The 21,525-nt window shown below is 36.0% G+C and overlaps 1 protein-coding gene across 2 annotated transcripts in view; it reads left to right on the top strand.

Annotated features, from left to right (window-relative positions):
- Positions 1-21,525, top strand: part of gpc6a (glypican 6a) — a 253,197-nt gene that overhangs the window by 146,397 nt on the left and 85,275 nt on the right. For both annotated transcript variants that reach the window (XM_052127091.1, XM_052127090.1), the window contains exon 4: positions 1,876-2,041. In XM_052127091.1, coding sequence (XP_051983051.1) covers positions 1,876-2,041 — 166 coding nt within the window. The remainder of the gene's footprint in view (positions 1-1,875; positions 2,042-21,525) is intronic.

Here is a 21,525-nt window from a genome sequence, read left to right as displayed (position 1 = left end):
TTCATGCTATAGATTCAAAAGATCCGGCTCATAAGAGTCATTCATTTGGTAATCAGACTTCACTGTTCATGCTATAGATTCAAAAGATCCGGCTCATAAGAGTCATTCATTTTGGTAATCAGAGGTAAATAAGTGAAACTTGACAGGATACATGTGTTTGAAAATGTTAGGAAAGTTCATTGAAATCTAACTTGCATACTAACGCTGTCTCTAACTAAATCGACACTAGCTCACTGTCTCTCCAGAGTAAAGAATGTTTTCAGGCCTACGATAGGCTGTGTTCAGAATGTAATACTAGTGTAGGCAGGGCTGGACTGGGAAGATTTGACATAGCAACTGGCCCAAGTTGCTGTCCTTTTCTGCGTATCACAGGCGCCATTTTGGGGTCCATTCTGCATTACACGGTGGCTCATTTTAGCTTATCGCGGGCCATTCGGCCCGTTTCGTGGCCGACCCACCAGACCCGGCTGTGTTTGGGGCGGCTCAGGTGGTAGAGCGGGTCGGCCACTAATTGCAGGGTTGGCGGTTCGATTCCCGGCCCACACGACTCCATATGCCGAAGTGTCCTTGGGAAAGACACTAAACCCAAAGTTGCTCCCAATGGCGGGCTAGCGCCTTGCATGGCAGCTCTGCCGCCATTAATTTACGAGTGTGTGTGTGAATGGGTGAATGTATCACAATGTAAAGCGCTACCGTTAAGGTTAAAAAAGCGCTATATAAGTGCAGACCATTTACAATTACCCCTCGGTTCTCCCGATGGCCAGTCCTCCCCTGATCAGCCCTAAAGTGTTTCAGCCCACCAGGAAAATCCTGCTAATCCAGATCAATAAAGACCCCCTAGGGTAAAATGCCCTGATCCATGAGGTCATTGTGTGCAAAGTATATTTTGAAGTCATTTGATGCCATTATCTGCATCTGTACATGTTGATATGGCAAAATGGTCTGTAACTGTATCTGTTTTGGAATGGATCGAAATGAGGGCGGCACTTAAACTGGAAGTGCATCAAAACTAAATAAATAATTTTTTTTTTTTGGGTGGTTCTTGGCCACAATAAGATGCACCAGACCCCATTGCGATAATCAAAGACCTCTCGATATTACATGTTACACGCTAAAGTTCATGCATGGTAAGTCAATGCTAAACAACACTGTCAGGTTTGATCAGGACAATCCACACCAATGTCCTTTTGGATCCTCCTGAAAGGAACTCCACATTGGGCTGCACAGGCCAGATGTTTCCAATTGACCGTGTGCCTCCTTTCAGTGAAAGCTTGACATTTGGAGACCACGCTTGGTTGGCGTGATGGACAGAAGGTGGCTTGTGTTCAAGCTTGTAAGTCAAGTATGAAGATGAAGATGACATGCAATTATCTGAGACTTCTGGAACTGTCTATTTGGCTGCTCTGAAGGCTTACTGATGTGAGAATGTTGTCATTCGTGGTCCGTAATCACAGGGGAACCAAGCCATCAGAGATTTCAATAATATTCCTCTACAGAGGGGTGAAAGCTTCTGTCATTTGGTTGCTTCTTTGTCACATTTGTGAAGAACCAACATTGACGCTGAAAATTGGGGCATGCTTTAAGCGAATGCAATGCTTTTTCAAATGTCTCACCACAAATTTGGTATGAAAGGGATGTTTGACCTGTTTTCAATTCAAGTCTTCATGTTGAAAACCACTTTAAGTCTGGATCAACCTGTCATTGATTGCACTTAGAGGTGGATGCAAACAGCGGTCAGAGTGCAAAAATCAATTCCCAGAGGTTACGTCCCATCATAGATTACAGTAGAGTGTCCATCAAGAATATATTTCTGTTTCCTCCAACAGCCTTGAAGACAACTCTCACATGTATTTCCTACCATCTTTTTTCTTGTAGGTCAACATATCACCAGGTTGCGGTAAAGCACTCACAAAAATGCTGTACTGCCCATACTGTGGAGGAATGCCAGGTCTCAAACCCTGTGCCAACTACTGCCAAAATGTTGTGAGAGGCTGCCTGGCCAACCAAGCGGATCTGGATCCAGAGTGGAATCTGTTCATTGGTAAGAAGTGATTTGGTTTTCAGACATAATAGAATTCACTGTTTGGATTACTGCTGAATGGAGTTTTGAACTGCAATCGTACTTTGCTGATGCATTATATACATTTCTATATGGCAGTGCTTGAATAGATATTTTGGGATAGTATTTACAGTCTTAAGTCAACAGTGTGTGTTCCTTGAGAATTGAACCAATGATCTTGGCATTGCTAGCAACATGCTCTACCATTTAAGCTACAGGAACCCCACTTTCAATTCGGCTTTATTCTGGTGTCTGACGGCAACTTTTCACAATCATTAAAAAGTGACCGTTTAAGAGTTATTCGTTCAGGAATCAGCTACACTGGCCGTGCTGTAGATTCAAAATAACCAGCGAAGAAGAGTCGTTCATTCAGGAATCAGACTGAACTGGTCGTGTTATAGATTTTAAAAGATCCGGCTCATAAGAGTCATTCATTTGGTAATCGGACTACACTGTTCATGCTATAGATTCAAAAGATCCGGCTCATAAGAGTCATTCATTTGGTAATCGGACTACACTGTTCATGCTATAGATTCAAAAGATCTGGCTCACAAGAGTCATTCATTTGGTAATCAGACTACACTGTTCATGCTATAGATTCAAACGATCCGGCTCATATGAGTCATTCATTTGGTAATCAGACTACACTGTTCATGCTATAGATTCAAAAGATCTGGCTCACAAGAGTCATATATTTGTTAATCGGACATCACCGATCGCATTATAGATTTTAAAAGAACTGGCTCATTAAAGTCATTCATACGGGAATCGGACTACACTGGTCATGCTGTTGATTCAAACAAACCAACTCATAAGAGTCAATGTAACTAGTGTCTAGCTTCAGGGGAAATGGAGGTGTCAGGAGACAGCGAACAGTCCAAGGTGAGTATTTTATTACTCGCTCTCAATGTCTTACAAAACTAAAACAAAAGGAGCTCTTGGTGGCCAAACACACAAACAGGTCAATACTATCATATGCAGTTTCAGGAACAGGCTCTGGTCTCTCTCCCACTCCGACGCTTTGGCGTGCTTTTTTAGGTCTCCCTCCTCCATCACTGTTATTAGAGATGGGAGATAATTACGACCCAGGTGACGAGTCTTACAGCTCTCTCCCTCTCTCCCGCAGACTGACACATGACCACGCAACACATTATCAATAACTGTTGATTCAGAGGAACCGGCTCATGAGAGTTCGGGAATCGGACTAAACCGGTCACACTATAGATTCAAAAGAACCAGCTCAATAGAGTCATTCATTCAGGAATTAGTCTACACTGTTCATATAGTAGATTCAAAAGAACCAGCTGGTAAGAGTCATTCATTTGGGAAATGGTCTATGCTGTTTGAGCTATAGATTCAAAAGAACCAGCTCTTAAGATTCAAAAGAACCAGCTCAATAGAGTCATTCATTCGGGAATTAGTCTACACTGTTCATACAGTAGATTCAAAAGAACCAGCTCAAATGAGTCATTGATTTGGAAAATGGACTACGCTGGTTGCATTGTAGATACAAAAGAACCAGCTTAATAGAGTCATTCATTCGGGAATCGGACTACACTGTTCATGCAGTAGATTCAAAAGAACTGGCTAATAAGAGTCATTCATTCGGGAATTGGTCTACACTGGTCAAACTGCATACTGTATATATATATATATATATATAGGACTGTGCAAAAGTTTTAGGCACTTGTGGAAAATGTTGCATAGTTAGGATGTCTTCAAAAATAATTACATAAATAGTTTTCATTGATCAATTAATGTCATAAAAATCCAGTAAACATAAAAAAAAACTAAATCAATATTCGGTGTGACCACGTTTGCCTTTAAAACAGCACCAATTCTCCTTGATACACCTGGACACAGTTTCTCTTGGTTGTTGGCAGATAGGATGTTCCATCTATTTATGCTGTCTCAATTGCTTCTGTCTCTTTATGTAATCTCAGACTGTCATGATGTTCAGTGGTGGGCTTTGTGGGGGCCATATATATATATATATATATTTTATTTTTAATTATTTAATCATCAATCATCAAATGTAATTATTGTTCAATTATTAATGTATATAGTTAATTGGCATACCATCTAATTAATATTAAATACACATTTTAGTCGATTGACAGCCCTAATATATATTTAATATATTAAGTACAGTATATGGTAATATGATATTTATTGCCGGCTGATACCGATACTCACAAAATGGCCAACAATTGGCCTAATCGATGTATCTGTCTATGTACAGTATCTAGTTTTTAAGTTCATTAAATGCATATTACATTTACAGATTCAAGCATCTTGAATTGAAATGATTGTGTGTCGTAATACAACATAAACACATAATTTGTTTACATACCTCAAGCGAGGATCGCTTATTTTCTAACTGCATTTCACCACATCTCCTCTGAGAAATCATAGCTTGTGATTTATTTTTAGTCAGCGATTAAAGATTCCTACTGTGATACATTAACATTTCCTTCTAGGACACGATGCCACAGAATCCATGAAATAAATGTAATGTCGTGGGAAATTATTAATCTATGTTATTAATTTACTCATAAAGCCATAGGGGTTTCAATTTCTCTCCATTCAGAAAACCACAGGAGACGGTGTCCCACCATTAGCCTCAAGCTACAACAAAGTGACATTTAACAAGAGCAGATAGATGCTTGAGCTACGAGAATGTGCCGTTTAAGAAGGAAACAGATGCACTGAAAGTATCGAATTATTTTATTTTTGTCTTGTTTTCCAGTAAAAACATCGAAACAGTCTGAAAACAAGATCCATTTACTTGAGAAGCAAATCCTCACTAAATTTGGTTAGTTTCTCTGACTTTATATCATGTCATTTTGCTTCTCCAGCAACTGTATGCTGTTTAAAGAATGTTTACATATTAGTTTTACTGGAGAACAAGGCAAAGTCCTGAGCAATACATTGAGTTGTTGCAGTACTGACGTGACATTCAATAAGCTGTCGTCACGCGGTCAAGTTTCACAGGAAATGAGTTTTTCCGAGATAACACCAGCGCATTGGTTTATTCTTATCCTGATGAATATTCCACCTCTGATCTGGGATCAGACGGGTTAGGAAATATCATTTCAGTCTCATCCTATGAGCATCTGTCTCTCTCGGGTTTGGAGTCTCAATTATATGACGTTCGGATGGATTTATGTGTACAAGAACAGGTAGATGGCGAAAAGTAATTTAAGAAAAAGAAAAGTAATTTACTTCTATTTAAAAAGTATTTTTTTTTTTTTTGTCTTGCTTTCAGTAAAATAAACTTAAATATAATAGCTAATATATTCTGTTTTAAGTATAAAGTTGGTTACATTATATATATATATAATAGGGTTAGGGTTATATAATATATACATAATATAAATAAACATTAATATATAAAATAAATAAATAATCTCTCTTTCTATCTCTTTATATGTATACTGTGTATTCAGGCCCCTTCATTTTTTTTTTCACATTTTGTTATGTTGCCACCTTCTGCTAAAATGCTGTAAATTATTCTTTTTTTTTTTTTATTTAATTTATTTAAATTTTGTAAATTTTTTTTATCAATCTACACTCCATAATGACAAAATAAAAATCCAGATTTTGCAAATTTATTAAAGAGAAAAAAAAATATGAAATATCACATTGACATAAGTATTCAGACCCTTAACATTTCTCTGGATCATCTTTGAGATTTTTCTACACTTTGATTCCACATGTGGCATATTTAATTGATTGAGCATGATTTAGAAAGGCACACAGCTGTCTATATAACGTATTATAGCTGAAAATACATATAAAAAATTAAGGGGTCTGAATACTTATATTGAATAGATTTTAATTGATATTTTTCAGAAATTATATTTTTTAATTAAGCTTTTTTTTTTCTAACTATCTATAAAATATGTCAGAAAATGTATTCTTCTATTTTTTATTTACCTTATATAAATAAATAAATTAAAAAAAAAATAATAATATATATATATATATATATATACCCATATCATATATACATAGATATATATATATGTATATATATGTATATATTCAAGACCTGTCATTTCAAGATTGTATTTGTAAGATGATATTTAACGTATTTTATTGTATTAAGTGTAGGGAGCAGTGAACATTGCTTAATACAGCCTCAAAATCTCAAAGTTACTAAATAACCACTAAGAAAGCAGACAGAGAAAATAATGTGTATCTTTCAGCTGTCTCAGTTTGCTGCGTACACTGAAGCACACCTGCAGCTCTACTGTGTGGGTAAACTCCATTAGCACGTATCTGTCGTAAGACTTGATTAGTGATTTGTTGAATACTAAAATAATCGTGGACCGAGCTGTGTCAAACAGAGATGCAGAATGTACTGTTTTGCCTTTTCTCTTGGCTTTAAGATTTCAAAATGGATACCATGTGAAGTTGTGAAGTATAGAATGCAACGGTCTCATTCCAGAAGTAAAAATCTCATTTATTTATTTTGTACTTTTCTGTCTTGAAGCTTTATAGACAGACCTTCCGTGAGCTCCGATGGTGGTAATCAAGGATATATGCTTCTGTTGAAGCCATCAAAGCCAACACCCTAGCAACCACCTTGCATTGCAATGCCCTAGTAACAACCCAGGGGCTGACTGGCCATCGGGAGCACCGGGAGTTTTCCCGGTGGGCTGCTGGGTTATTTATCCTACAGGTGATATAGGCGGCCGCCCCGGGCTCCAAAATGTCAGCGCAAACTGCTGAGTGAATATTTAAAATACTTTGTACGGTAAAGCCAATACAATGGCTTTTATTTTGAAAAATGACGATGACTTGAAACCTGAAATTACTTTCACATCACAGCGCATTGCTGTATGTGTGTATTAATCTCACGTGGACCTCGTTATTTGACATACAGATCACAATAATTAAACGCAATCATTCATGTCCCCAGATTGTAATAAGGAATATTACTATCAACGAGGCAATTCAAGATGAAGTACCACCTGTTTTCTCCAGGGGGCAGTAGAGAAACTCCAGCTTTATAGGCAATGTGCAGCTTATACAGAGAGCAAACCACACTCACCGACAGCAGACAGCACAAGATGAGGACGTGTTCTTGCATTCAAACAGCTTGATGGAGTGCAAATCCAAACTTAGGGATTCCAAGACGTGTTTTTATAAGTAACTAAACTGCGTTTAACTTGACACAGCGACCTAAAAATGGTACGTTTATGACGCGACGCAACCAAAGTGAGACGCGTCCGTCTGATGCAGCTGTACATTGGCGCGTCTTTAAACAAGCTCTCATAATAAATCAGATTTATGAATTCAGTTGCAAATGCTGTAAACTGTAAGCCAATGATTGGCTTATGTTCAATAATATGCAAATAAACAATATATTGCGTTCTAAAGCCACTTTTTGATTTTGTATTATCAATGCTTAACATGTGTACCACAATAATGCAATGCATTTAAATTATATGTATTATATATATATATATATTATTTGAAATTATTTAAATAGAAACTATGGTTACTTTTGTATTTCTGTAGGGAACATTGTACCAGTTGAGCACTTTACTAAAAACACATTTGAACATTGTTTTTAACCTTTGATTTTGTCCTTTCGAGTTGCTCACAGCGGTTACAAATATTAAAGACAGAGTGAATGAAAGCAAACTCTCCTCTTTCCAAGAAATACGTGAAAATGATTCCTAAAACACATAGTGTTTTATTGTTCAGCTCTCATATGCTCAAATGCACACTGACTTTAAATGCAACATAACATGCAATTGACATTGAAAGCTTATAATTTAAAGCTGCTGGAAAAGCATGCATTCTGGTTAGATGATGGACTTTCTAGGGCTGTCACTCACTGCCAGATTGTACTGTAAACTGTAAAAATCCTAATGTAAAATAACGGTAAATGCATGGCTGCACAGGCTAACAAAAGTTTACCATAAACTGAAATAACAGTTTTAGACCGTGAAGTGAAAACAAATGTTTAGACTGCAAAATGAAATAGGTGTTTCAACCATAAACTGAAATAACAGTTTTAGACCGTGAAGTGAAAACAAATGTTTAGACTGCAAAATGAAATAGGTGTTTCAACCATAAACTAAAATGACATGTTTAAAATATAATTTGAAAAACATATTTAAACTATCATGTTTATAAAAATAAAAATTAAACATGTTTAGAAAAATAAACGTGTAGAAAATAAACATGTTTAGAAAAATAAACGTTTAGAAAATAAACATGTGTAGAAAAATAAACATATGTAGAAAATAAACATGTGTAGAAAATAAACGTGTGTAGAAAATAAACGTGTAGAAAAATAAACATGTGTAGAAAATAAACATGTGTAGAAAAATAAACATGTGTAGAAAAATAAACATGTGTAGAAAATAAACATGTGTAGAAAAATAAACATGTGTAGAAAATAAACGTGTAGAAAAATAAACATGTAGAAAATAAACATGTGTAGAAAATAAACATGTGTAGAAAAATAAACGTGTAGAAAATAAACATGTGTAGAAAAATAAACATGTGTAGAAAAATAAACGTTTAGAAAATAAACATGTGTAGAAAAATAAACATGTGTAGAAAATAAACATGTGTAGAAAATAAACATGTGTAGAAAAATAAACGTTTAGAAAATAAACATGTGTAGAAAAATAAACATGTGTAGAAAATAAACATGTGTAGAAAATAAACGTGTAGAAAAATAAACATGTGTAGAAAATAAACATGTGTAGAAAAATAAACATGTGTAGAAAATAAACGTGTAGAAAAATAAACGTGTAGAAAATAAACATGTGTAGAAAATAAACATGTGTAGAAAAATAAACGTGTAGAAAAATAAACGTGTAGAAAAATAAACATGTGTAGAAAATAAACATGTGTAGAAAAATAAACGTGTAGAAAAATAAACGTGTAGAAAATAAACATGTGTTGAAAAATAAACGTGTAGAAAAATAAACGTGTAGAAAATAAATATGTGTAGAAAATAAACATGTGTAGAAAATAAACATGTATAGAAAATAAACATGTGTAGAAAATAAACATGTATAGAGAATAAACATGTGTAGAAAATAAACATGTGTTGAAAATAAATATGTGTAGAAAATAAACATGTATAGAAAATAAATATGTGTAGAAAATAAACATGTATAGAAAATAAACATGTGTAGAAAATAAACATGTGTTGAAAATAAATATGTGTAGAAAATAAACATGTGTAGAAAATAAACATGTATAGAAAATAAATGTGTAGAAAATAAACATGTATAGAAAATAAATATGTGTAGAAAATAAACATGTATAGAAAATAAACATGTGTAGAAAATAAACATGTGTTGAAAATAAATATGTGTAGAAAATAAACATGTATAGAAAATAAATATGTGTAGAAAATAAACATGTATAGAAAATAAATATGTGTAGAAAATAAACATGTATAGAAAATAAACATGTGTAGAAAATAAACATGTGTTGAAAATAAATATGTGTAGAAAATAAACATGTGTAGAAAATAAACATGTATAGAAAATAAATGTGTAGAAAATAAACATGTATAGAAAATAAACATGTGTAGAAAATAAACATGTGTTGAAAAATAAACGTGTAGAAAAATAAACGTGTAGAAAATAAACATGTGTAGAAAAATAAACATGTGTAAAAAAATAAACGTGTAGAAAATAAAATATTTTACAAAAATAAACGTGTAGTAAATAAACATGTGTAGAAAATAAACATGTGTAGAAAATAAACGTGTAGAAAAATAAACATGTGTAGAAAATAAACGTGTAGAAAATAAACATGTGTAGAAAAATAAACATGTGTAGAAAAATAAACGTGTAGAAAAATAAACATGTGTAGAAAAATAAACGTGTAGAAAAATAAACGTGTAGAAAAATAAACATGTGTAGAAAATAAATATGTGTAGAAAAATAAACGTGTAGAAAAATAAAATGTTTTAGAAAAATAAACGTTTAGAAAATAAACATGTGTAGAAAAATAAACGTGTAGAAAATAAAAGATTTTAGAAAAATAAACGTTTAGAAAATAAACGTGTAGAAAATAAACATGTGTAGAAAATAAACGTGTGTAGAAAAATAAACGTGTAGAAAATAAACGTGTAGAAAAATAAATGTGTAGAAAATAAAAGATTTTAGAAAAATAAACGTGTAGTAAATAAACGTGTAGAAAATAAAAGATTTTAGAAAAATAAACGTTTAGAAAATAAACGTGTAGAAAATAAACATGTGTAGAAAATAAACGTGTGTAGAAAAATAAACATGTGTAGAAAATAAACATGTGTAGAAAATAAACATGTGTAGAAAATAAACATGTGTAGGCCATCAATTAAAAAACATGTTTTGGCTGTAAATAGAAAAAACATCATTAGACCAGTCATTAAAAAACAACAACAACAGCAACATGTTTTCACTGTAATTTCTGTGCCTCACCAATAAACTTATTTCAGTTTTTAACGAAGAGTTAAAGTTGGTTTACTCCACCTTGCATTTTAAACTCATTTAGACTTCACAGTGGTAACCCCCAAAACTCCAACATGACAGAACATGAAATACTTACAAATCTCCCTCTTTATCCATCTTGCACCAAAACTCATACAATTGCTCTTAATTTTAACATTAACTCTCCCCATCAATTCTCATGCAAAGCATGCTGGGGAATAAAATCCACTGTGAAATACCATAAATTTGCAGTTCACTACCGTTTATATTATTAAATGTTAAAAACTTCAAAAATGAGCGTTCTAAAACTACAAATATCTGTTTTTCACTTTATCTGCTTTTAAAATGTATTTATTTATTTATTTATTTTTAAAACATGTCAATAATGTTAAAAACTGTAACTACAAAAGGCCACATGATGACTTATAGTTCATCATGAGTGACATTTCCGGGAACAATAATTAAATTAATTAAATGTGTTACACAAACACAAAACACCATCCCGGTAACACGTGACACTAAAATTCTGCAACTAACATCAACTAAACTGCTTATAATATAGCGTAGAGCACCCCATAGTACATGATATAAAAATAAGAAGAAACATCTCTATTCCCATAAAATGTTTTGAAATGTGATTGCTCATGCAAGGAATTCTGGGAATGCCCAATTATTGTTTTTCACCATGATTTTAACTAAAGTTTATTAGAAGTACATATAATCTCTTGTTAGATATAATATACATTTTTAACATTAATTATTTTATACTTTTACATCAATTTGTTTCTTTTTTTTTTTTTTTTTACAATATTTTACTGTAAAATTACATGCATTGTCTTATTAAATCACTTTTTATGTATATGTTAAGGTTACTAACTGTTAACCAATTAACACATTTTTATAGTAGTATTTTTGCTTTCTTTTTCTGTTAAATTAGTTTTTTTTTTTTTACAGTTATAGAAATCCCAACATAAATGGATTGTGTAAACTTGTATACCAAATTTGTATATAACTATATTTCTAATGTAACTATATGTAATTTTTAATTTTTTTTTACAATGAGCAACATTTGCTGAAAATTTTAATTTAGTGTTAATAAATTTATTTTAATGTGTATTAAACACATTAAATTAATGTTAAATTATACTGTATTTTGTCTGTAAAAAGTATTATTATTATTATTTTTATATTTTTTATGGACATTTTTACAAACCTCTCAGGTCAAAAATTTTGAAAATTTGACATGTTTACCTTCATTTAAAAAGAAATTTCTGTTTTTGTCAGTAACACATATTATCAGTTGAGTAACAGCAAAAATTTAAATTGGGTGTGAATAAATGTATTTTAGGGGAATTTCACACTTTTAATGAAAAATGGGGAATGAATGTTAAATTAAACTGTATTTTTTTTACACCGTCAAACCTGTAATGAGACAATAGATTCAACATTTAGACATTCAACGTCTTAAAGCTGAAGTGTGCCAAAGTCCCACCCCCATCTGCCTAAAACAAGTAGTCCCGCCCCAAACTCACATCATTAGTTGAGGTTGACCTTTAATGGCTCTAATTTTTAAAGGTCTTCAACGTAGTCTCATGACAACTCGTAATAATTTGTACAACATGTAGAAATTGTAAGATATTATACGGCATTGCTTATTTAACTGCCACTGAGACCAACCAATCAACAAACAGATTTTCAAATCAATACAATACAGGCATCAAACACAAAACTTTGTTTACATCTAAGCAAGCAAGCAAGCAAGCAACTTTATTTATATAGCACATTTTTAAACAACAGACGTTGCCCCAAAGTGCTTTACAGAATAATAACATGAAAGTCATACAACAAAAAACAGACATACATTATTCAAAAGCTAAAGAAAATAAATACGTTTTTAAATAAGACTTAAAAGTTGTAATCGATGGAGCTGATCTCACATGGAATGGGAGACTATTCCAAAGTTTGGGACCTACCACGGAAAAAGCACGATCTCCTTTTGATTTTAAATTACAACGAGGTACCTTTAAAAGTCGTTGATCGGAGGACCTGAGAACTCTAAAAGGAGAGTAAGGAACTATAAGATCTCTGATGTACTGCGGGGCAAGGCCTGACAATGCCTTGTAAACAAACAAGAGAATTTTAAAATCAATCCTAAATTTGACCGGAAGCCAATGTAGGGATTGCAGTACCGGAGTAATATGTTCTCTCTTTCGCACCCCCGTTAAAAGCCTTGCCGCTGCATTCTGCACTAACTGTAGGCGGACAAGCTGAGTCTGGGGGAGACCGATATATAAAGAATTGCAGTAGTCAAGCTTAGATGTAATAAAAGAATGAACCACAATTTCCAAATCCTCACTAGATAAAAAATGCTTTACTTTAGCAATTGATCTCAGGTTAAAAAAGCTTCCTTTGACAACAGCACCAATCTGTTTCTTAAAGTTAAGTGATGAGTCCATGATTACCCCTAAACTCTTTACATGATTCTCAGTCTTTAGGGATAAAGAACCCAAATGATCAGGAAAGCAAGATAAGACGGGAGAGCCTACAATCAAAACCTCAGTTTTACTCTCATTCAATTGGAGAAAGCTGCTGGATAGCCAGAGTTTAAGGTCACTGTAACATTCCTGTACTTTGTCCAACGAACAGGTGTTATCTAGCCTCACAGGAAAATAAAATTGGAGATCGTCTGCATAGCAATGATATGAAATGCTATACTTTCGAAAAACACTGCTTAAAGGAAGCATGTAGAGCGAAAACAGCAACGGTCCCAAAATCGACCCCTGAGGGACACCACAAACTAAAGGGGCCAATGTGGAAGAGAAGTCTCCCAGATTCACAGCAACTGTCCTGCCTTTTAAATATGAAGCAAACCACTGAAGAGCTATACCCTGCACACCAACCCAACACTCCAGACGACTGAGAAGAATTTCATGATCTATTGTATCGAAGGCAGCGCTCAGATCCAATAAAACCAGAACAACATGTGATCCAGAATCCAATGATAATAATACATCATTAGTGACCTTGAGCAGTGCCGATTCTGTACTATGACAGGTCCTAAAGCCTGACTGGAATATATCTAAAATATCTAAGGTTGGTTTAGGGGTTACACGTAGGAAAAATCATAATAGCATTATTCGTTAGTTTGTTTATTGTTGATCCTCAATAGATTCTCATTACTGTAATAAAGTAATTATTTTAATATATTGCATTCAAATTTTGCATACTTTTTATTCAGATAATATAAATTAAAAAATTATAACCAAAAATTCAACCTTAATGTACAATGGCAAGAAAATATGTGAACCCTTTGGAATTAGCTGGTCTTCTGCATGAATTGGTCATAAAATGTGATATAGAGAAACACAATGTGCTAAAGCTGACAACACACAAACAATTATAATCTGTCATGTCTTTACTGAACACATCACATTAAACATTCACAGTGATGTGGAAAAAGTAAGTGAACCCTTGGATTTAATAACTGGTTGATCCTCCTTTGGCAGCAATAACCTCAACCAAGCATTTCCAGTAGCTGCAGATTAGACCTGCACAACGTTCAAAAGGACTTTCGGACCATTCTTCCATACAGAACAAATTAAAGCCATATTCTAGGATTCTAGCATTGGCATGGACACCATGCCTGTTTAATGTTTTCTGTATAGTAGACTCATGAACAGAGATGTTCACCAGTTCCAATGATTCCTTCAATTCTTTATCTGTCACTTTATGTTTCTTTTTTACCTCATTGAGCATTCTGTGGTGTGCCCTTTGAGTCATCTTGGCTGGACAGCCACTTCTAGTGAGAGTACCTATAGTACTAAATGATCTCCATTTATAGACAGTTTGTTTAACTGTGGATGGATGAATGTCTAAACACTTTTTTTGAGTTTGAACATTCATAACCCTTTCCAGCTTCATGCAAAGCAACAATTCTTGATCGTAGGTCTTCTGAGATCTCTTTTTGCGAGGCATGGTCCACGTCAACAGATGCTTTTGGTGAATAACAAACTGAAAATCTTTGAGTGCTTTTTATAAGTCAAATTATCTGTAAACCACACCTACAATCTCATTTCATTAATTGGATGCCATGTTTGACAACTCATGACTTTTGAAAACTTTAGCCTATTTGGGTTCACTTACTTTTTCCAAAGCACTGAGAGACATGAAATATTATAATTGTTTATGTGTTTTGTTATCTTAATCACATTGTGTTTGTCTATACTTGTGACTTTGATGAAGATGAGATCACATTTTATGACCAATTAATGCAGAAAAGCCCAAAGGGTTCACATACTTTTTCTTGACAGTGTATAAATACTTTACACATTTCTGCATTACAGTAATGAGTATTATAATAGACTTTAATTGCTAATAAAAAATCTTCACAAAATGACCTGGACATGTTTCGTGAGATTCCCCCAATGTTGGGGTTTGCGTCACATTTAAGCACATTTTGAATTGGCATCATTTTCAAGGAGTGATTAAGTGGTTTGTTTGGAGGTCAGCGAAGGATATAGAATTCATTATAGTTCAGGTGCATGTGGCGTATGAATGGATTCATATTTTTACTTATGAGTGGCAGTGCAACATCAGTCATATGCTCTGATGATAAACAGCCGTGACTCGGTTTTATGACCAGAACATCATTATCATTTTTCTCGTCAGCACCTTGTTGGGATATTCAGTGACAGGGGAAGGTGGCACAGTATAATAAATGCCCGGCGACATGCCCTCAACGGGTATACATAGCTTAAGGGCACAAGTGCTACATATGGATGGATGTATTTTGTGCATGTGCATGAAGAGCTAACAAAATATGCTATAGAAATGCTTAAACTTACACAATAATATATATATATATATATATATATATATATATATATATATATATATATATATTCTCAACAGTATACTGCAGAACTGGTAAGAGGTGTATGGTAGTATGCTCTTTCATACATAGCCCTCCTCTTTGCATTAATCGATAAATGCCAAACATGGATTCTCTAATTTAATGCTGATCCAGCAAAAGTCTCCTGCTGGCGTATCAGATTTTCCTACATGCATTCTGCTAATTTCAAATGCTAATTAAGATTTAGCCCTCTGTTGTCCTTTGGTGAGTCCTTTGTCACCACAGTGTAAGTGATCCGCATTGATTTTATTTGTTCATTTCTTTTTAATTGTGTGGCATTGTGTCGATGTGAAATAGGAGCTCGCAGCAACCTCACAATTCATGAAAATGTGAGTCAATATTATTTTCTGTCTTTCAGAGGGTGTCCTTGTGCACAAGATATAAATGATGAATTGCATCAGATTTGATGTTACATGAGAAAGAGTTATAAATAACGTAAATAATGACACGTTTACAAGGCAACTGCAAATCTTACATAAAACAAGCAAAGTGGAAAAACGGTGTTTAGCATATTTAAGATGCAACAACATGTATAAAAGAATCCTTTTTTAATATATTATTCTTTAGTAATTTAATAGGGATGGGGACATGAGTATGGTTAGGGTTATCTAGGGTTAGGTTTGCAATAACGTGCATACAAACCATAGTTCATAAAAGTAGGCAACATAATAAGTCCTACATTTACTAATATTCTAACATGTGTTTATTAAAATATGTTTCTCATAAATTGCTTAAGAACCAAATTCGTCATGCATCAGACCCCAATAGCAATGCTGTGCAATGCAACTGTCGAAGCTTTGACCGTACAATTAATTGTTCCTCATAATGTCTGTGAGTGACAGCAGGGACATCCAACATGCACTAATGTGACACGGTCAGCCAGGCCTTTGCCATCAGTGGTTGCTTCCATGACAACAGTTCCAGCTGTCAGCTGTCATCACAGTGTGAAGAGCTCCAGATGTTCACATGGTGCCACATAACTTCACTTATGCATCTGGGAAATGAGAAAGAATGGTTTATTTCTGTTGGTTAGAATGGATGCTGCCACGAGTCAAAGTAATATTGTTTTAATTATAGTTATAGTTTTTTCAGAAATTATTTTATTCATTATTTGCACAATTCCAAGTAGTTTAAGAACACACACATATGTATGTATATATATATATATATATATATATATATATATATATATATATATATATATTATGTACATTAGTACATTAGTAATATATGATAATTTTCACCCTGTCTCTGGCCCTCTGTCTGAAGTGCTCTGTTTTGGCCTAAGCGCCTCCTTAAAACTTCAGTATAAAGGCCCACTGTTATGAATCAGCAATTTTTGAGACTCAACCGGAAAAGAGGGAACAAGCTCCACAACATTAGAAAACTAAATTTTATTATGTTTACACATAATGCACATCCAACACATTGCATCTGAATATATTAAACTGTTCATCAGGTACAACTGTAAACACTCACAACCTGTATACACCAGACGTAAGAGTTGCGTTGTGTCAAAAGCAATAAAACCCATTATAATCATTGATGCTGTCCACTATGGAAGCATCCGTTGTGGTGCGTCGGGTTTCGCCCACAGGAAACAGATGTCTTGTTCCATTTTCTGCAGCATGCGCTGGCGCTACTACTGCCAACAACACAAATAAACAATGTAGAAAGTTTGTGGCAACGCCCGGTGTAAACATGATGTTATCACCATAAACTATCAAACAATTATAACGTTTGAAATATTCATGAATTATACTGTTTACTTACATTTTTGTGCCCCATCCTACAACAACAGTTACTTTGCAAAGTTTTAATCATATTTTGACTAATTCACAAGCAATCCACATTGATATATGCCGAAAAAAATATATGCAATCCACCCTGAAATACGCTGAAGACACATTCACATCCAGTTTTCAGTATCATCCTGCACAGAATTACACATCGCCGGAAACGCATCTAAACGGTCAAAGATGTCCATCCAGCACATATTTTTATACACCAACAATTAAAAATAGCGCAGATGGGTGAAAAAATTTGTCCATGATGCATTTGTGCTGAATGTGAGAGAATAGCTTTTCCTCTTCAGTTGTAACTTGACACTGCATCTTTTAAAAGCTGACCGAGATATATATTAAGCGGTCAAAGACGTCTGTCTTTGCATGTTCAAATACAAAAATGTATTTAAAATAGTCCAGACGGTTCCCCTTTGGTGTTCAGGAATAGTGAGGCCACAGGGTAGGTCTTTTTTGTCCTTCTCTCTCAGTTTACAAACTGAAGCACCAGTGGGAGGGGCCAAGGGTGTGATGATTTAAATTAGGCATTAAAAGGTTAGTTCACCCAAAAATTTTATTATCAAATTATTTACTCACTCTCAAGCCATCCTAGGTGTATATGACTTTCTTCTTTCAGCCAAACACAATCAGAGTTATATTAAAAATATTCCAAGATTTATAATGGGAGTGAATGGTACCTTAGATTTTGAACCCTTTCATATTTTTGAGCTGTAATTAATGTACCCCAATTGATGTAGGGAATTCATGGAAGTTAAGAATGCGGCGTTTTTGCAGCTTGGTTTCAATAAATGTTTTTATTGCGTTGGGGATTAAGTTTTGAGTTCTGAAATTTACTGTATTTTTATTAAGTACAAATACCTTGCAGCGAACTCAGAATGGCCCCCAGATGCTGCATGTGCCGCTGCCAATCATTACTATAAATAATGTTGATACTATAAAGCATATGCAGCATGCGGTCTGAAGACCCTGTCCATAAGATGCTGAAATGAAGCTGGGACCCCAACAAACTGAACAGAAGGGTTACAAATTGGTGTAAACCAAGCGGTGTGGAGAAGGCCATTTTTTATGGGACATCAGCGTTAAGGGGATCTGCCAACCTGGCAATTTCCATACATTGTGATGGTGAGGGGTGGTCTCCAAGAGGGACCGGGGTGAACTGATTGGCTTTTAGATTACTTTTTGGTATTAACAACTGGGTTGTATTTTCATTTGTCCATGAGTCTTGTGTCACACTATACAACCAATCTTTTATAATTTAAATATATGGATATGTGAGTGTGATGCCTGGCTGGAGACCATCACTCACTTTCAATTGGTCAAACACATGCTTCAGGGTTTTGTCTCCCGACTGCTCTAGCGGGAAATCCCCTACAGGGAATTCGCTAAGGGCGAGGGAGGATGACACCTCCCCGTCCCCAGCATCAGCCTGACTTGGAGCAGACACCTCCCCAGCCAGTGCTTTACACAGCGATTTACATTCTCACAGGACCCATCCACACACAACCCCTTCAATAATGATCGAAAGCCAGCCAATTAGTTCCCAAAATTAGCAGATGGGTGAGGTGAGGCGAGGACTAACCTCTGCCTCAATATTATGCTTTTTGCCGTAATATTACAGTGACAGTCACTATAGGATAATCATGAAAATCCCTGTGCATACACCTCACCTTCGCAAATGATTTGCCTCCGATGCCCTGTTTTGAACCAAGCATTAATGAATGGAGGTTTGATTACAACCTGAATCCACCAAGGCTTGGTATGTAACCCCTTAATACTCACAAGTATTTGGAACGTCCCTGCCTGATTGGGGGCGGTCTGTGGGGTGTCGGGTATCTGGATCAAGGCCCCTACCTTCATTGCTGGGCACCCGTCTTGAACTTGACCCAGCTCCCTGCAATTCCAGCAGACTGGCTCAAGCCTCCCGCCCACAATCGTGGCAGCAGACTCCTTCACCTGGGATGAAGAGAGGAGAGAGATGGGATTTGTTGAAGCAGAGAACCCCTATGGATTCCCTATGGGAGCCAGTTTTGGGGAATGTTCCCCCGTTTCCTGGCAAACGGAATATGATGGAGAGAGGGGGGGGGGGGGCGTGAGAGAACAGGGCAGGAGACATTGGGGGGGTGGTGGCATGGGATGCGCCAGCCCCTGGATACGCTGCCAGATGGTCTTCCGCCAGCTGGATTGCTTCGTCCAGCGATGCCGGCCAGTGGCACTGGACCCACTCAGACATCCACTTCGGCAACCGGGAGACTAACTGCTCCAGCACCTCCAGGTTGATGTCAACCTCTGTGTCGCTGTCCTCCTTGGGCAGCACCCACCGCCGGCAGGCATCATGGAGCCAAGGCAAACGAGCCACTGACCTCGCTCAGTGTTAAGGAGCGGAAACGCTGCCAGTGTTTTGGGTTGCGGCCGCCCCTTTGCAAGATGGACTTCTTCAGCACCGAGTAGTCTAGGAGGTTGGCGTCCGGAAGCTGTTGTATCACGGCAGACGACGGACCACCCAATTTTCTGTTGGCCATTTCAGAGCTTCAGCGGTCATCTTGAGGCCCCATCTTGGTGAGGAACACGTGCTCTGCTGCTGGGGACGGTGAGTCCGACCCCTCCAGGGGTACTAAGCTCTGCAGCACTCGCCGGTCCTCTTCCTGGGCCCGAAGGAACACCTCAAAGCACTGTTGTTGCTCTGGCCAAAGCTGCTCTGGCCAAAGCTCCATGAGGGCCTGGTGTTGGTCCTGGTGGATGCTGACAAGGGACCGGAAAACTTCCTCCAGCGATGATGACTCCATAACAACTTATCCTCCTTCCTCTAATCCTGGGTTTTGGCACCAGTTTAACAGGTTCGAAGAATGAGAAGTGGGAGATGGCCAACTCAAATCCAACTCAAAGGTAAATTAATTTTTCACACAAAAACATGTTTGCTTGACTGCGTAATGGTAAAGATTCACAAAAAACCACTCAAACGCTATACATAGAGTGATTGGTAGTAGCCATCACACTCGAAGTTTCAGCTGGGCTCTATCTCTCACACAATCTGAGGTCTGGCAGCTTTTATTTTCCCCATCCCTCACTATTAACAAATAAACATCAATTACTGATGCCGTTACATTTCACACACAGTGCGCATGATGTCAAATTCATCATCAGCACAGTACATGTGAACTGTTTGCCTGCAGCCCTGTTTTTTTTTTTTTTCAACACGTCCTTACTGGCTCGTGGTCAAAAGACTACTTTGAAAGCCTAGAGTGCTTATGTGCGAGATGCAACTGGCATGAAGACTTCAGACACAAAATGGACATTTATTTTGTCTCTGCTAACTAAAATAGTTCCAAACGAAGATAAAGCAACAAAAAAAAAACATTACAAGACGCCAAGCAACGCACAGACTGTCTGGCTGTCTGAAACGTTGTCTGTCACCGGTCACCTAAACAGATAATCCCGCCATCAACCCTCATTTCGATAAATATCGATAAATTAAGCAGATCTGTTAAAACAATGGGATGGTTATGTGTTTGTTTACTTTTGTATAGACATGAATACATATGCAGCTATGAAATCACTCCATGTAAATGAATTTGCCAGGCATCATCTCAAATTCCTCAGCCCCTGAAGCTGTGCCCTGGGCAATATCTACCTCCTCTCTCTCTAAATTGGAAAAGACCTGCTCAGACTTACGAGAAAAGCTCAGACGGGATGTGTTTTGACAGAGCATTGGACTTGAAGTACAGCACATATTTGGGAGAAGTCTCAGATTACCAGCTGTATTCCTGAGGAGGTTTTGTGTTACCGTTTGAATCTTTTGCCAAGGGATAACATGTCCAGAGACAGATACGCAAATACACCGTTAAGTCATGTCGGAATGATTATATTTAAGAAATGAGTGCACATGAATGCCACCACAATGAGTCAGTTGGGACAATCTCAAACAACATGTCCACAATTTCATCCCAAAATCAAAAGAAAGAAACAACAAGATATATTTTGCCCCAATAAAATATAGCCTATTTTTAGGACCGTTATGATTGTCTTTGTCTGTCGATAATGTTGCATGTTTAGGTTTGCTGTTATTGTGTTTGGCCCACAGTGAAAATAATAATGATCAGAAACCCACTCTTAAAATATCAATGAAGACTTTAGTCTAATCTACAGTACTAGCATGGAGTTTTCCACCTTAAGTGATGGTATGATAAGAGATTGATGTGTGTCATCCGAATTGGAGTCTGGACAAATTATTGGGCAGCAATATTGGACTCAGTTGGTCAGTTATTGGCTTTGGTCCATGGTAGCATCTCGGTAAACAGC

The sequence above is a fragment of the Xyrauchen texanus genome, chromosome 5 (assembly GCF_025860055.1).
Source record: "Xyrauchen texanus isolate HMW12.3.18 chromosome 5, RBS_HiC_50CHRs, whole genome shotgun sequence".
Lineage (NCBI taxonomy): Eukaryota > Metazoa > Chordata > Actinopteri > Cypriniformes > Catostomidae > Xyrauchen > Xyrauchen texanus.
The sequence above is the reverse complement of the archived record's forward strand: the minus strand, read 5'-3'. Positions and strand labels throughout refer to the sequence as shown.